Raw genomic sequence first — 17,907 nt, 5'->3', positions numbered from 1 at the left:
GAAACAGAACTGTTAGAACCCAAAACTAAGATTTTGTCAAAAATGTATAACTTGCTGTTGAAATGGAATACTCAGGATGAAACGGTGAAATCTGCTATGATTAAATGGGCACAATATCTTGGACATAATATTATGTTTGATGACTGGGAACAGTTGTGGACCACAGGTATGAAATTTACGGCATGTAATGCCCTAAGAGAGAATATTATGAAAATGATATACAGGTGGTACATGACCCCAGTCAAGCTTGCAAAAATCTACCATTTGCCCGATAATAAATGTTGGAAATGTAAAGAAACTGAAGGTACATTCTTTCACCTTTGGTGGACTTGCCCAAGGATTAAGGCTTTCTGGGAAATGATATATAATGAACTGAAAAAGGTATTTAAATATACCTTCTTGAAGAAACCAGAGGCCTTTCTTCTGGGCATTGTCGGCCAATTGGTGCCAAAGAAGGACAGAACTTTTTTTATGTATGCTACAACAGCAGCAAGAATACTCATTGCAAAGTATTGGAAGACACAAGATCTACCCACTTTGGAAGAATGGCAGATGAAGGTGATGGACTATATGGAATTGGCAGAAATGACTGGCAGAATCCGAGACCAGGGGGAAGAGTCGGTGGAAGAAGATTGGAAGAAATTTAAAGACTATTTACAGAAATATTGTAAAATTAATGAATGATAGAAGGATGTTGGATAGTAATTAAGTGGTTTCTAGCTGTAATGCTTTAAGAGAATATGAAAAAAGGGTTATAAATGGGTTAAAATCTAATGGTAAGGATTTGCTGAACCAATAAATTGAAGTGGAATACAAAAAAGGGAGGTACGAGGAGGTCCGGGAAACAAGCTAAAGGAAAATAAGTAACTGAAAATATGTGTGTTTTTAACTGTTTTTATTTTGTATTTTTCTCTTTTCTTTTTCATTTTTACTGTAATATTTCAAAAAACCTTAATAAATATCTTATTTAAAAAAAAAAGTGGGGGCAATAGTCAGCAATTTCCAGTGGCAGGCATTTGAAGGAAATGGTGTTACCTTTAAATGTGATAACAACTGAGATATTTTCTTCCTTTTTACCAATAGCCACAATGGGGGCAGAGATCTCCCCTCTCCTAAGAATAAATGCTCCTAAGAATGACACTGCAGTGTGATGCCAGAGGCATTCTGTCACAGGAGTGTGACTAAACTGCTCTAAGCAATCAAACTGCTACTTGAGGCAGTTCCAGACTTTCAATTCTTTTGGTAAAAATACAGAGAAAGAGATAAAAACCAGTGTCAGTATGGTAGAATAGGGACTGGGAGTTCAAATCCCCACTCATCCATAAAGCTCACTGGGAAACCTTAGACCAGTCACCAACTCTCACCCCAACTCACCTCAGAGGGTTGTACTGAGGATAATAAGGAGAGGGAGAAAACCCTCTTAGACCTAATGAAATGATAAATAATAATAAATAATGGAGCCCTCATCCAACTCATAGTGAAAGATAAGACCACTAACACTCCAAAATTCAGCTTCCTCCCCTCCTCTTTCATCTCAGTGTTGCCTGAATAGAATTCAGCAAGAAGGTGGATGGGAACCAAATTAGAATTAGTTGGTTCTGCCTGCCAATGACTCTGGCTTCCCCTGCTATTGGTGCTTCTGCTTTCTGCCCTGTCAGTCCCATTGGGTACCAATAGAGACAGGGGTATTTGGGTCAGAACCAGTACATGCATGGTCACTCCCCCAAAAAATTCTATGAACACATAAACAGGGCCAGCATCTATTGAATAACCGTATCCTTGTAGAACTATCATTAATAATGTAACTGTGTATTGGAACATATCTGGAAGACCATTGTATTATGGGGAGTTAGGTACGATGGTCTGCAAATTTCCCCTTTGGGTGCCCTCAAAGTTGCGCAGGTGCAGACCTTGATCTAGCACTTTTGGGTAGTTAAAACAGTGCAGTGTTTTGTAAAGCAGAGCTCTCTAAGAGTTAATCACAGCTTGTGAGAATCAGCACTTATTATAGAAAGGCCACCTGACTGAAGGAGTGGGAGAGGTGGAGCCATATGTCCTTTAGAGATAGAGCTACCTACATCCCCATGTGAGTCATAAGGCACAAAATCAGTTTGGGTGCTTTCAGTGTTGAGCAGCATAGCATGGAGATATCTAGACTGCCTCATCCCTTTGTAGACTGCCATATGTTATGACTACTCCCCTAACCTTGTCAGACAAAAACTTAGACATGGTTATGGGAAGGTGACTCCAGGCAAAGGTGCTCAAGTGTCGTCTGCACTCCCAGGTAGTATGAGTCCCAAGCCCAACAAGGGTCAGAGGAATCTCAGTGCAGACCTTGCTGTCAACATTGATGCTGCACTTATCACCTGTAAGAAGTTCAATCCATTGCCTGCCCAAGAAGTGTAAAGGATTTTCCAGCAGCAGATGGACTTGTAAGATCTTGAATTTCCCCTTCTTCTTTTCCTCATCCTGATAATAATACTTGTTAAAGAGAAACTTTGGTGGTCTACAGTGTCCATCTGAATCCTTTAAAAAAAAACTTGCCTTAGGCATCCAGAACTTTTGGCAGAACACAAAAGTATTTGGTCTTGTTGGACTTAGTCCACTCTGTTGTGTAGTCCACAACATCCCTACTGCCATGAATTACTACTGACTCTATTTATAGTCATTATGTCTGTTCTTTACACAAGTTCAAAGCTAGAGATAAGCAAGATATGCTTACATGGAAGAAAATGGATGGCATGACCCAGCCCTTAGTCTTGCACACTAACATCAGCCCTTTGCCGTGACACCCAAGTGTCAGAATATTTGCATATGCAAATAATAGAATTTTCATTTCAATTAGCTTTCTTATAAACCATTTAATTGTCCCCTCTCAGTTATACATCTTCTGCAGTGAACTCCAGCTCACAAAGCATTTGACCTTGTACTGCTTCACTTGATGCTGTATCATTATCGTTATTGCAAGAAAAACACTGGAATTGCTAGAATTCTTTGAAGGGCCAGCTAAGGAATGAAGAACTCATTGACTTTGATCCCATCTATCCAGCTGTCAGTCTGTGAGCTCATCTCAGCGGAGAGACATAGCAGATGGAGAAGCACAGTGTCAAAGCACTTCCTGTGACAACCATCATTAGATGCAGGCAAGATTTCAGCACAATGATCAGATTCACATAGCTCAGGCATGCACATAATTCTTCTTCTAATCTCCCATGCTCCCAGAATATTTTCAGAATACTAGGCAGAAAATAAACATATATAAATAAATAAAATATAAATAAAAAGTCACAAAGGCACTATCTCTGTGGCTACTCACAACTCCAACATTTACTGGATGAAAATACATGGGGGTACAGAAGGAATGTGACTAAGCCATCACACTCCACATTTTCCCTCCAGATCCATCTCACTGGATGCTAGTTGTGGGGATGGGAATACCTGGTGAAATGCCATGTTCTGTGTTTTTACATGACACCACAAGAGAAGAGGGGATGAGGAGATGCTTCTTACAACGTCAGCTACACATTTCCCTATGCTTAGTTCCACCTTCAGAAATGATGAGGGTGGTGCAAACAGTCCCATTATCACAAAACATTACAGCAAATGTGTTGGCTCATTTACAACTAAACATTTTATTCAGAAGTGGAAGAGTAAGACTTAAGATTGTAGCAATAACTGCATATCAATCTTCAAAAAAAATGAGCTGCTCATTCTTAAACTTCAGGCATTTGTATTTGCAAATTGCAGCCCTCACTTGTGCGGTATGTTCTATTTCATACTTCATCTCTCTCTCTCTTTTTAGCAGTGAAATGTAACCAAGCATGATCTGCCAGTTTTTGTTTCCTCCCGCTTCTTATTTTTCCAAGCTCAATGAATCAGTTTGCAATTAAAAAAAAAAAAATTCTCATTAACAATTATCAGCATTTCACTGCAAACTTCTTCTAACATACACACCTTCAATGCAATTTTGCCTAATACACACATTTTTGCAAACAGAATGCATTTTTGTCTGGTGTTTTTACTAATTCACGGAATTCGGAGAAGTGTGGCTTTCAAAGAATAGCATATTGTTTGGGGAGCTGGGAGTTAGTTACATTCAAACTGAAACGCAAACTGAACTGAAATTCTTCTCCATCTCACTGCGTAGCCTCAAAAGAATCGCATCTTACCATTAAAGAATTCCCACAGGCCTCCAAAGTGCTGAGATTGATTATGAAAATGACCACCGCTGGAAATGTGTTGTTGTTTATAAATCCCCTACAGTGGGAGTCCCCGTGTTTCCCATTTAATGCCAGATCCGTTTCAGAATAACCAGAAAAAAGGACAGTGCAAAAATTAATCTTCATAGTAATAGCCTGTACTCCACAGTAGACACTGATATCTCGTTCCGCTGAAATGAAAAGTGAAGGGGGGGAACACATTGAAGTTATTGAAATATATTTTTATATATTTATATTTTGTGATCTAAAAACAAAGCAATTCATGTGGAAACAAATGGACCTCCTTTGACAAAGAATTCCCATTAAGGGTGGGTACCAGTACTAAAGAGGTATGCTCTTCACCAGTGATGTGGGCAAGGTAATTGGACTGCCTTGGGTGGCAGGATTCACTAGGGTAGCAGCTCCCGATGTCCATCGTTCTTTCTCCCTTGTTCCTGATATAGATCTTCCCTCATCCCTTCTTCCCTGTCAGGGAGGGGCATGCCACTCTGGGGTCCACTTCAGGTGCCAAAATGCCTTGGGCCAGCCCTGGTGTACATCACACCCAAAAACATCAATACATAGCAGACAATTTATTAGGATCAGCCAACAGTCATGGAATACACTGGATGTTCAGGTTGTGAATGTGATCCGTGTGGGAGGCACGTTCACAACCCGCAGTGCTGTGTCTGCGCACGTGCGGGTTGCGATACGGCGCATCTGCGCATGCACAAAGCCACAAATTTAGTGGTTTTTTCACATGCATGAGCTCGAAACCCGGAAGTAACCCGTTCCAGTACTTCTGGGTTTCGCCGCGTCCGTAACCCGAAAACACGCAACCTGAAGCTTCTGTAACCCGAGGTATGACTGTAGATATTTAGAGAATAAGCATGTAGAAAACCCTGAGCTTTAACAAAAGATATTCAGCCTGCTGAAACTGGCTTTTAGAAATGAAAGCAATCTTACAAGGAAAAGATTACCATACAAGCCACGGCTTTGAAGTAGGAACCCTACCAAAGGAAAGGCCTGATAATTTCCCTCGTTCTCTGACGTCCTCTATGCTAATCTGTCACAAATAGCTGAAAAACATGAAAGCCTCCTTATCATCACATTCACTGGCAAGCACAAGGATGGTCCACCGATTACCCTGTTGCCCCAGCTGATTACATCATTGTACCTTCTCTGAAAAGAAAAGTCCTGAAGCCACCCTTCCCTGTGTTCTCTGTCCGGTACACCGCTCTCTTACACCCTAACCAACTACAACACTGTAAAAGTCGAAATTCAAAGCAAAGACCCATTGGTTTATCTTAATACCTTAGGAGCATCACATGGTACTTCAAGCATGATAGGGCAGCAACTAGAATACACACATGCACACACGATCCCTTGCCTGCTTTGTGACTTTGTTTTACCATTTTTATACATCCTTCATTTGTGGAAAGGAACAAGAGACTCTCCCCTCTCACACACATTCAGGGCCTTTTTCCCCTCAGGGGATGAGCATGGTGAACATGCAAATGCACCCCAAAAAGCTTTAATGTGGCAATAAATTGATACCACTCGTATTTTGCATATCACATTCCATTCCAAGGTCCATGCAAAACAGCAGACATTTAATGCAGCATTACATGAACAAAAGGTTAGGTGTAGAAGAATCATAATGAAAAAGCTGGCTTCATTAAATGGGGCATTCAAAGCTTTCAAGCAACCCGAAATGATGTAGTATATGCACTTTTTAAATCTTGCGAGGAACCGTTATGCAGCCTTTACACAAAAATTAGCCCTTGGAAACAATATTTCTTCTCACATTTTGCTCGCTGATATTCTCATTTAATGTAGGATGCAGATGAGAAAGTATTCTGAGCACCCAATTCATTTGGCTCCAGAAGTGTACACAGCAGCTATTAATAGCAATTCAGAATTCCAAGCAGCACCGTGGAATAGGTAGGTGATAGAAAACGATACGCACATTATTAGGAACTATTAGAAATAAAAGAAAATAAATCAGCAAATGCTATGAAAATATTATAGTAATCCTTGGTTCCTCTATATTAATGCCTTAATCCTTATCAGCTTCACTTGAGAGCAGTGCCCACTAGTCATTACAGCTGTAATTTTAAGAATAACACTCAGCATTGCAGCTTTATTCAGAGAGAAAACATTCATATAAACACCTTTCTTTCTCCTCTGTGATCCCGATGCAGATGCTCATTTGAATGTACATCCTTAGCTGAATGTCATGCTTCTCCAAGCAATGCCAGCTCTATCATTAGGCAGAGTGAAGTGGCTGCCTTAGGTGGCAGATACTGAGAAGCAGGGATAGGCAGCAAGACTCTGCTTACCCATAGCTTGGAAGCAGGAGCAAGGCAGCAAGGTTAAGCTTGTCCATAGCTGGAGCTGAGCTCTGTTAGGTGGCTCCTGCCAGCATCCAATGATTTGTCTGCTCTGCAGTTCAGTTTTGTTGCTCTAGTTCAGTCAAATGATATATGTCCAGTGTTAGAAACTGAGATATGAAAGCTAGGAGCTAAATGGCACCTTAAACCTAGGTTATGGGTGCAACAATGGAATGTCTAGGCACACTTTTTTTATAACAAGAATACAAAGCTGAAAATGAATGAAATGCAGCTAAAATATTATGTTAATTTTCACATGGATTAGTCCTTCTCCTGCCCACCCCCCTAATATTCTTAAGAGGGTCTGTTGTACAGTCTTCAGAGAGTAGCTGGAAGTGGGGAGACAGAAAAAGGTCCTCCTTCCACTCTGCAGTTTCAGCCTGAAATCTTAGGCACAGTACTGCACCCAGAGCTCAGAAACTGCTTGCACTAATGAAATTCCCTGTCACAAAATGCGCCTAGAACAATGGGAGTTTCGAACACTGTATATGTCCTGTCTCTTATTCCAGGTGCGGGAGCAGATGTCATGAGGGCTCATCCATAGGAACTGCTCCTTAAAAGATGGCTGGAGTATCGTACTCTCATACTTTTGCCTTGTTTAAGAGCAAAGGATTATGCTAAGATTGTCCAAAGCATTCCAGAAACTAATCTACACTGGTCAGTTATGTTAAAAATGCATTATAAAAATTTACACCAGACGGTGCAATAGAGCAGCAATCCGTCATCAATGCAAAATTGCATTGAGAGCTATATTACGTTTTTTAATATAGGGTTTTTACAGATCAGTATAGATCCAGCCCCAATGTTCTATTGGTTGTGCACAAAATAAAATGTTCAACCAGATCTCACATATACTGTGCTTCACGTGCATATCAAGGCTATTGACTTTGATTGGCTGAATGAGTGCTATAATGTTGCACTGCAGATTGTGTTTGGATCTCACTTGAGTTTCAGAGCAACTTGTTATGCAGACGGCTTCTATTAAGCAGGGGAAATGTCAAAGCTGTGCAAGTCTTCTGGGTTGCCAATACAGTTTGCTCATGCTCAGTGGATACCAAGAATTTGAGCTAGTTTTTAAAGAATTCTCAAATGTGTATTTTCACTGAAGTATTGTCTTAAATGAACAGTGGAAGTCCTGCTGAAAAGTAAGATGACTGAAAATATCTTAAAATGTATTGAAATCCTGGATATATTTATGACTCCTGGATATGACTCCAGTTGTAAACATAATACATCATAATCAAGAGCCAACCACTGCAGTGTTAGAGCAATGTTCAGTGCCCGTAAGATGGGGTAAATATTGTTGAACATAGCGGAGCCTTTGTTAATTCTTTACACGTTGTAATTATTCTTTGTGCTCCACTGCATGGATCATTAATTTAAATAAAGGGGAAGTTATTAGATCTTCTTAATGATTTAGCACTCTTAAAGTGCCGGAAAACTGTTAGTTATTACCACTAGGACTGCCAGGATGAATTGTCATGCTACATTTTTGACAACATAAGGAGACTTGAATGTCTAAAGTAAATGTACTGCTCCTTCTACATATTGCATGAAATGGCAATTGTCTCTAGATCAGCTTCATAATGGGTTTCTGTGGGAGGTAGTATCAATCCTAGAATCCATTCTTACAATACCCTAAAGGAAGGAGCAATAACTCAGTGGCACAGCACATGTTTTTTATTCAAGAGCTGCCAGGTTCATTCCCTGGCACCTGCAGTTAAAAGAATTAGATATCAGAAAGGCTAAGGAGACCTGTGCCTAAGACCCTGGAGAGTGACTGCCAGTCAGAGTAGACATTGCTGGTTGGTCTGAACAGCTATCTGGCTCAGCATCATACTGTTATGGGTTTTTTAGAGGGGGGCAGATTGTGATAAATTCCTGGTCTCATATCCTCCTCCTAATTCCTGGATTCAGTAAAAGTTAGAATTAATCAAGGTTTGATTAAACTTTGCCAAAGACGGAAATCCGCTGGCTAATGAGTCAAGCCAGTTCAGCAGATGAAGGCTAGTGATAACCCATTAAAGAAACCATCAGAGAGGAAGATTGCCAGGCAAAGGGGAGTTGGGCTCCTTCTTTGCTGGGTGCTAGTGGGCAGAGGCAGAGGCAAGGTTTAGGGTTTCAACTTTGAATATTGTGGCTGGGGGAAGGTCCATGGAGTTAGCAGCGAGAAGAAGATAGATGGGCAGAACTCCATGTGAGCTGGAACTAAGAGAGTGGCTTTCTGCTGTCATTTGAAACCAATTCTACCCTTAAAGGGGAAACCAGACCCTCATAGGATGTGCATGCTCTGCAATTCCTCCATCTAGGTGCAGGTTGTATATGTGTGCATATAAAACCATATATCATGAAGACACTACAGTCTCTGCTATGCCTAATTTCTGAAGGAAACACAAACCATGGCTAAGCACCTGGAATCTCACCCTGCTCATGGAGATTGGGGTGGCATGTGACAATATGTTCTTATGTACCTACACAGTGCAATGGACTAAAATAGCACCAACAATAAATGGAAATGCAGGGTAGATTTAAATGCATTAATCCCGTTCAGATATTTGATCTGTGTATATATGGTAGTGAATGAGTAAGTATCAGGATTGTGCTCACAGGCCAGCTTTCAAGTGTCATCCACTCAGGATTTCCATCTCAGTTGCGGCCAGCAGGGTGGTGTGGGATTTCTCACCTGGTTTTCCAATTCTACATATTGCTATCCGTTACTGAGAGGGAGAAGTAGCGGAGCAAGACAACAGGGAGCTCAGTGTGGTGCAAGCGCAGCAGCAACAACATCATCATCAGATTGGCTGCACCACTGTAACACTGAGCTTTCTGCTGACTTGCCTATCTCCCTTTCAGTAACCAGCAGAGACACATGGTATTTTGAAGAAGAAGAGTTTGGATTTGATATCCCGCTTTATCACAACCCTAAGGAGTCTCAAAGCAGCTGACAATCTCCTTTTCCCTTCCTCCCCCACAACAAACACTCTGTGAGGTGAATGGAGCTGAGAGACTTCAGAGAAGTGTGACTGGCCCAAGGTCACCCAGCAGCTGCATGTGGAGGAGTGGAGACGTGAACCTGGTTCACCAGATTACGAGTCCACCACTCTTAACCACTACACCACACTGGCTCTCTCTCTTAAAGCCAAGTAAGCAATGCCACAATGCCCACCCTGACTGTCCAGCCGCTACTGCCAGGTCAAAAAACTTGAGGAACTGCTGCCAATCAGTGTAGATATTACTGAGCTGGATTGACCAATAACCTGACTAGATATGAGGTAGCTTCCTATGTTCATGATAATTCAAAGGTTACAGCATGATGGAAAGGATAGTCCATAAGTGTTTGGAATCCCCAAGCATACACTATGTATCACTATTGCTAATTTGATGATAAAAATTAATCACCAGTATTATTGTCCCTTTAATTGAATCAATAAAGTTGTAGAAGCATGATTGAACTATATTTTTTGTGATGCATTAAATCACCAGCAGAAACATTAGGTGAAGTCTAGAATCAGCTTTATTTTTACAGTCTTTCCAAATGCAACCCATGGTGGCAAATTAGCTGCTGATCCCTTTGTGGGCTTGGCAGTAACTGTGACCACTTGTTCAAAATAAAGATCTGAAATTATCTATAGGCAATAAATGCCTATTTTGGCAGACACCTTCCTAAAAACTGGCTACCACTAACAAAATAAGCATGAAGAAATAGGTGTAACACTTCTGAAAACTTAAGGAAATAACTCACAATGTTGTGTTCATAATGTTATTGCACAATGTTTGTTCCAGTTTCCTATTTGTAATCATGGAGTTGGTTCTAGGATAACTAGCCAATGTGGTACTCTCCAGGTATTTTGGACTACAGCTACCATCAGTCCAGCTAGAATAGTCAATGATGATAGATTATGGGAGTTGTAGTTCACAATATCTAGAAGGCACCTTCTAGAGGGCACCTCATTGGTTATAAATCAGTGCCAGGTCCACCAGTGCATCTATTAATGGGCTTAATTATGAAATGCAAAGTTGAGCATAACATTCACATGTAACCCCATTTTATTTATTTAAGTAAATGTGCATATTTTTGAACACAGCATTGAAAATCTGATATTGAAAAACAAGTTTTCTCCAGCCCCTTTCTATATCTTTAGTGAGATCCTCATTACATACTAAACAAAATATTGAGCTGCTACCACTCAGGCAGAAGTCTCATCAAATAAGTGAAAAAGCAGGTGAAGAATGCCATATCTCCAATCATACTTCAAGAGTGACTCCCAGGTATACTCTTGTGTTGCTACCACTTCTGGTGAAAACAAATCAATAATGGGCCAGATTCAACCAGCCAGTCCTGGTTGGAAGCTACCGGAAGAACTCCTGCTCATGCAATGCAACTTTATTCACCCTCTCCTCCTTCCAGAAACACCATTTCTCCCCATCTTTTCTGGAGGATCAGGTGAACCCTCAGAACAGCATGCAGAGGTAGGAGATGAGAGATCATTCCTTCAGGAAAGCAGAAATACTTGCACCATCAGGACAGTCTCCTTATATTGAACACCACTATTTATTACCCCTCAAGAGGGAGTTAGTGCATAACATGTTAACCTTTGAGGGAAAGGAAGAGGTGCAGTACAAGTCCTAAATGTTAGCAAATTGCCCACAAAACACCACAGGATATTAAGCAGTTCCTTTTTAACCCACCCTAAAACTGCAATTGATGCGCTTACAAGAAAACAACTCTTTTGGAACTGCAGCAGGATTCATGGTCTCAAAGGGTGCAAACGTAGGTGGAAATTTCAACCAATTCTATCACAAATAATTAAAAGGTTATAGAAACTTCTTTTTTAAAAAAATCAGATGCTAATCTGACCTTTCAGGGGAGGGTCTTCCATTGAAAATGCCCTAGCAACATAACCACAAAGTAGGGGGCACCCAAAGCAAGGCCTGCAATGAAGACCTGGATGAATGATCCTTCGAATATTCATCTCCTAATCCCTTAGGCTATATTCATCTCCTAATCCCTTAAGCTTAGAAACATATTGATAACCTACACCGATCTTTTAATATGTGTTGAATATAGTATTTTCTGTTAACAACCTTGTCACTGTATTCTGGAGCAGTTTACATTTCTGAACACTTTTCAGAGTCAACCAGAGTGCAGTGCATTACTCTAGTCACATTCCAAGAGCATCTTCCTGGTCCAGCCTCATCCAGACAAGAATGCTACTGGTACACTTCTGCCTACTATGGTGCATAGAGCTCAGTGGGCATCAATCACAATCGAAGATTCTGTCTACAGAGACCAATATCTACATAATCTGGACTCTATTTTCATACTTAGTTTGATAAAGGAAAAAGCATGCTTAGGAACTGGCTGCTTTGAAAAGAGAGGAGGAGGAGGAGGAGGAGGAGGAGGAGGAGGAGGAGGAGGAGAAGAAGAAGAAGAAGAAGAAGAAGAAGAAGAAGAAGAAACTATTCCTATTTACATAACGTAATAGAAGAATCAGAAACACGTCTGTTTCATACATACTAAAGGCAACTACCTGCGTTGTACCTTTTGGTAAGATCCAGTCCTATTTTTCTAGAAAAAAAAGGTGCCAGAACTCACCATGAACACCTCCCTTGTGTCCCTTGTTCTCTTATAATGGCAATGATGCCCACCTGAGAGGTGCTGGAACTGAGTTCCAGCGAGTTACGGCTGAAAAAAGCCCTGATAAGATCTATTACTTTCACTAAAGCAAAGGAAGCAAATCTCTAGCAAGGGTCTAATCTGTTCAATGCTCTCATCTCTCCCCAAACCACAATCTTCACTTGTCCTGCTCTGTGTCCTTCTTGAGTGCTTTTGTCTGGTTAGAATGTGTCCTTGAACAGTGACAAGGACCTCCTTCTGCACTATGCATATAAAGCAGTATCATGCCAGTTTGGGCTACCCACCCCCAACACAAAAATCATGGAAACTGTAGTTTGCTAACTATAGTCAGCGTGAACAGGTGGGTTGAGGTTTTTTGGGTTTTAGGATTAAATAGCAGCCATGGGGAAATCAAATTCAGGTTGAAATCCTGATAGGGCTAGGTGACATTTTGGCACACACATTCCTCTGCTACAATCCCAATCCATATCAGGGAGGTGGCACATTAGGTATTTACTCTATAAAAAATAAACCTTGCTTGAATGATGCCATATCTTGTTTGGGCCTAAGGAAATCGCTTCCTATACTTCTAGAAAGAAAGAAAATCCATTTTCAATATTGTCAACAGCAATCTGTGCAAGTATTCTGTGCATAGTGAATTAACGCACAAAACTCAGCCTTCACGAAAGAGGATGAAACCCTGTTGTTATTATGGGTAGCTGCGCCCATGGGTAGCAAGCTCTGTGCTACTTCAGAGGAATTTCACTCACCATTAGTTAGTTAATGAGGAGTTTGTTCCAAATGCTTCATTTACTTTAAAGCTTTGTAGTCTCTACAAACAAGCTAACAAAGGACTTATAATTAATATGTTTCAATTAACACTTACCAGGAAACCTGCTGTGGAGGTTGGCATCACAGTTGTATCCATTGAACTGCGCGGTCACTGTGAGAAACTTTGCAGTCAGCAGGAGCAGCAACCATGCTCGTTCCATTGTAAAACCTAAGGAAAACATGAGGCGATTATTCTGTGTCCCCATTTACTGCACCAGAGATACTTATTGTGATTGTTTCGTGATCATTGGATCAGGTCTGAAATAACAAGGATCCGCTGTGAAGTTGACCATCTTGCCTGATTTTAAAGCAACAGGTCTATGGATGAAAGAATGGCTGATCAACAAAGACTCGCCAGGAGGAAACCCACCTCATGGCATAGAATGTCTCTCCTGGTGCTTACATCCCTGTGCCTAAATGAGAGGGCATTATTTTCATGCCTCTTGTATTCAGTTCATTGCGTTCTTTGTGCTCTGACACAGCTTTGAACTCCTTTTCTTCCAAGGTTCTCCGCTGGGTTTTTGTGCTTAAACTATACATCACAGAGCCCCGTACTGTTTTCCCAGTTGGGTTTCAGGCTGTGAACCTAGGCAAGGGAAGAAGCCTGACAGAGCACAGTAAGAGGACTTATGAGTACACATGTATAGGATTGCTCTGTAAGTGTGCTGGCTTCTGTGCCACATTGTGTGCATAATATCCAGGTAGGAGTCTCATCGTGCCGCCCAAAATAGATTGTTGACATTAATAGCTTCTTCTAGTAACACAACATAGGAAGATGCATTAATCTGAGTCAAGCTACTGGTCTGCTCAGATGAGAATTGTCTACATTGACTGGCAGCAGGTTACCAGGTTTTCAAACAGCAGTTTCCCAGACCTGCCAAATTCCAGGGAATGAACCTGGGAGCTTATGCATGCAAAACCCCTGCTCTGCCGGGACCTTCTGTGTGCAAAGCATAGGAACATTGGAAGGTGCCCTTCTGGAGAATCAGATCATTGGCCCATGTAACTCAGTACCATCAACAGTGACTGTAAGTGGCTCTCCAGAGTCTTGGGTTAAGGGTCTCTCCCTGGAGATGCTGTACTACTGGACTACATCCCTCCCTCCTCTAGGCAGCGGTGGTGGTTGCTGTTGTTGTTTTAATTTACATACCACTTACATGCCAAAATGTAAACATATGTTCTACTTGCCAGTATTTGACTATCATAGCTATGGATTATATTCTGCACTTCCTTTTTGCTCACATTGAAGTCCTTCGGATTCAAAAGGGACCTCTTGTTTTTGTTACATTTGTTTCTTTTTAGGTGGCACAAAAATTCAGGCTTCTCCAGCTGCAAGATGTGCAACTGTGGCTATCACTTTTCTTCCTATATATTTTTGTCTGCTGTATCAATGGGATAAATGCTCATGTTCATTATCAGCAAGCTTTTTGGTTCTGTGATGCTGTATTATTAAAATAATATTGGAACAAATCTATGGCGAGGCTTAGCGGTCAAAGCAATCGTTCCTACAGCATTTAACAATCTGAAAAGTGGCGCTGAGCCACTGATCAAATATGAAGTACGACATTTGGGACATTTGTGCCAGCACCTATTGCTTTCCCTTCACTAAAGACTCTCCAGTTTATTCAGTTGTATCCAATGATTATGCCAAAAAGCATATATTATAATGTGATAATAGCATTATAACCAGTTGGCTATCTAGCTGTTTCAGAATCATATCACGACTCAATCAGAAAGAAGGCTGCTTATAAATGCTCAAAAATACGTATAACCTGAGGTCTCTAATTGTGAGGTTTCAGTGTAACTAACTAGTATGAAAATAGTTCAATTTTAGTGCAGTTCATTTCAATTTCAAGAATGAGAGGTGCAAGTAGATTCTTTGAAATATCTATTTGAAGGAGAGATTATAAATCCTTTCCTAATGGAATGAGACAGAAGCCTTGCCACAAATTTCAGTAACCAGGATAGAAGTCCACTACACTCCCTCAAGTATTAACAGACACCAAATGCATGCAAGACAACCAGAAACTATTGAACTGTTCATAGTTTTATAACTTGCTGAGTTATGCTCCTTTGGGATATTTAATAATATGGAGAATCATCCTTCTTTAAATAATGATCATTACACAAACTTTTAAGAATTTTACAAGGACAAAGAGCTTTCTGCATAGTTTCTGAAAGAATAATAGCAAGATGCTTGGTATATTTAATCAGAATAAGTTCCACTGGGTTCAATAACACTTACTCCCACTTAAGTGTAGTTAGGATTGCAGCCTTGATTCCCTATGTGATTTCACTTTGACCCTTTTCCAACACTGCATGTGATATGTTTATTTTTATAAATTAACTGCTAATAAGCGGCTTGTTTGGTTGCACACATCTACTTTTCAAAGAGCAAATAACACAATTTTCATAACAGCAGTGATTTTTAATATTATTTTTTTTAAAGCTATGCATCTGTGACTCATGCTAATGAAACAATTTTTCTTCAATTTTGCAATGAGCAGCTTATTTCCAGCTGTGAGAAAACAGAGTTGTTGCAGTGCAATTCTGTCTTCTAACTCCATTCTGAAAAATAAGTTGCCTCTGAATCTTGTGTCACTTGTGAGTTCTGAGAGGGGAAACTATAACATGTTGGTGAGCATGTTGCTTAATGCATACAGATGTTCCCAGTATAATCCTCATGATCTCTGCAGAGCAAAATCTTCTCCCCACTGTCAGAAGGGAAGCTCAGTTTCTTTCAGAGAAGTCAATCCATGGACTAGATAGATCAATGATCTCAGTAGAAGGCAGCTTCATGTTATAGGATATTCCCGTATTCCAGATGTGAATGCAGATCAAAGTAAATATCATTTGGGTTTAATTAACCTGTATACGCTTGCAGAGGGTGGACTAGAGAACTTTTGTTATGAGGAAAGAATCAATACGGAATAATAAATAAATACTTTATTCAGTTATGAAATTTTCTATCCTGTTGTATTCTCCAAAGAGACTGAAGGTGGCTAACAAGAGATAATAATGACATTAAAACAAAACAAATCAAACACAAAACAATAAACAACCAATTTAGCAAATTCCTCCAGCATACAAATATACATAAAGCTAATCCAATTAAAAATTACAAAGTTAACCAAAGTTTTCACCAACCACCTAAAATAGGTACCATGATGGGGCCTAATACAGTTCACTCTGCAATGCATTCCATGGGGCAGATGGCAGAAGGTTGTAGCGGTATGTTGAGTTGACACCAGCCTTGCCTCCCATGATAGAGGGATAAAACAAATAAGTGAACATATAAATATAAATTGTTCACATATGATTGGAGGTATTAGCAATTAGATCATATGGTAGCTTCTCACTTCCAGCTTTAAAATAAAGGTAGTATCCCTTTATCGCTTAGAACCATTCCTGATTTCATTTCTTCAGAAAAAGAAATTGCCTGAAAGAAATGTGCTATTTGGTTGCAGTATAATTCAAGCTTATCTAATCCTGAAAAGTTATATATACACCTTTGGGTATATAAGGTATCTGATATTTCATTAAGTAAGCACACAAAATGCCAGTAGAGTACTAAGCCTTTAAATTCACAATTCCCACAGTTTTTTTATTTAAAAACTCAGTGCGGGGAGGTAAATTTTATGATGAAATTGAAAACTGATTCCTTTATGTACTTTGACTCTCACTCAAAGAAACTTTGAAGTCATACTGGAAACAATTTTGGGAATCATCTAGTTGAGAGGAAAAAGGGAAAATATGTGCCATTCACTATAATACATCCTCAGATTGAGAGTAATAGTAAGTGGGATTGTATGCCCACTTTGGTTATCTTCAGACGACGATGAAAACCTTCTCAGAATACATTTAACTATTAATGTCTGCATGCTGTTCTGAACTACGTCAATAACCAAAAAAGGATTTTATTTCAAAGCCAACTTATTTCTCACTCAGAAATGCATAGCCATTTTAGAGAAACAAAAATAATGTCCGGTCTTCACGTCAACAATTTGAGATTACTTTTCCAGTCATTGAATTAATCCCTTCAGTTGCAATGGAATCCTGATAAGAAATCTCCCTTATCTAACTTCCCCATTTGCATCTCTTACTGAGTTGATTGTGCGAACTTGCTAGACTGACACCATTAGCCGGGTAAGATTGTCTGTTCCGCTTCATGGAACCAATTGCAAAGTTTTGTGTTCGATCTACTTCACCATCCTAAGACAATTTCCTGTCCTAGTGCACTTCTCAGATCAAAAGAACAATGTGCAGCTGGATTTCAACAACTACAAACCAGGATAAAAAAAAATGAACACTTCCTCTCACACTGGGACTTTGACAGAACTTTGCTTCTCCATGCCCATAATCAACGTCCATCAACTCAACAGGAGTTACCCATGAACCCTTAATGCCTGACAAGTGATACAAAGGATACTTGGGGGGAATGTACACATCCATTGAGACTAACCGAAAAGATCTTGGACCATTTTTAAGTGGCTTACATGAAGGACACTTACCCAAATCCCCTGTAGCTGTTGAGTCAGCTGTACTCCATGTATCCTGTGCTGCTGCATGTAATCGAGTGTTTAACATCACTGCCTAGCAGAACTTTTTCAGAAAATACTCCATCTCCTCTGATGGGGAAAGAGACACTCATTATGGAAATTCTTTTTAAAAGTATGTCTGGATATTAGATGGGAAAGGCTGCCAATTCTCAAAATGCTTAACAAGCCTGTTCATCACCAGACTGAAATCGGAGTAGTTTCTTTATGATGGCTTTTTCAGTTCTGTGTCCTTTTTAAAAAAAAAAAAAAAAAACTATGCTTTTGATCTTCAACTTTCCAGGGTAGAAATATTTCAAGAGGTCTGTGGG

At 40.1% G+C, this 17,907-nt stretch overlaps 1 protein-coding gene across 1 annotated transcript in view; it reads right to left on the bottom strand.

The window, feature by feature from the left end:
- Positions 1-17,601, bottom strand: part of ZPLD1 (zona pellucida like domain containing 1) — a 39,205-nt gene extending 21,604 nt beyond the window's left edge. The window contains exons 1-3 of the mRNA XM_081002741.1: positions 17,552-17,601; positions 13,096-13,209; positions 4,170-4,390 (exon numbers count right to left, since the gene is read on the bottom strand). Of these exons, the coding sequence (XP_080858867.1) occupies positions 4,170-4,390; positions 13,096-13,201 (327 nt within the window). The 5' untranslated portion in view covers positions 13,202-13,209; positions 17,552-17,601. The remainder of the gene's footprint in view (positions 1-4,169; positions 4,391-13,095; positions 13,210-17,551) is intronic.
- Positions 17,602-17,907: the final 306 nt, after the last annotated feature.

The sequence above is a fragment of the Podarcis pityusensis genome (genome assembly GCF_964106645.2).
Source record: "Podarcis pityusensis genome assembly, chromosome: 4".
Taxonomy (NCBI): Eukaryota; Metazoa; Chordata; class Lepidosauria; order Squamata; family Lacertidae; genus Podarcis; species Podarcis pityusensis.
The sequence above is the reverse complement of the archived record's forward strand: the minus strand, read 5'-3'. Positions and strand labels throughout refer to the sequence as shown.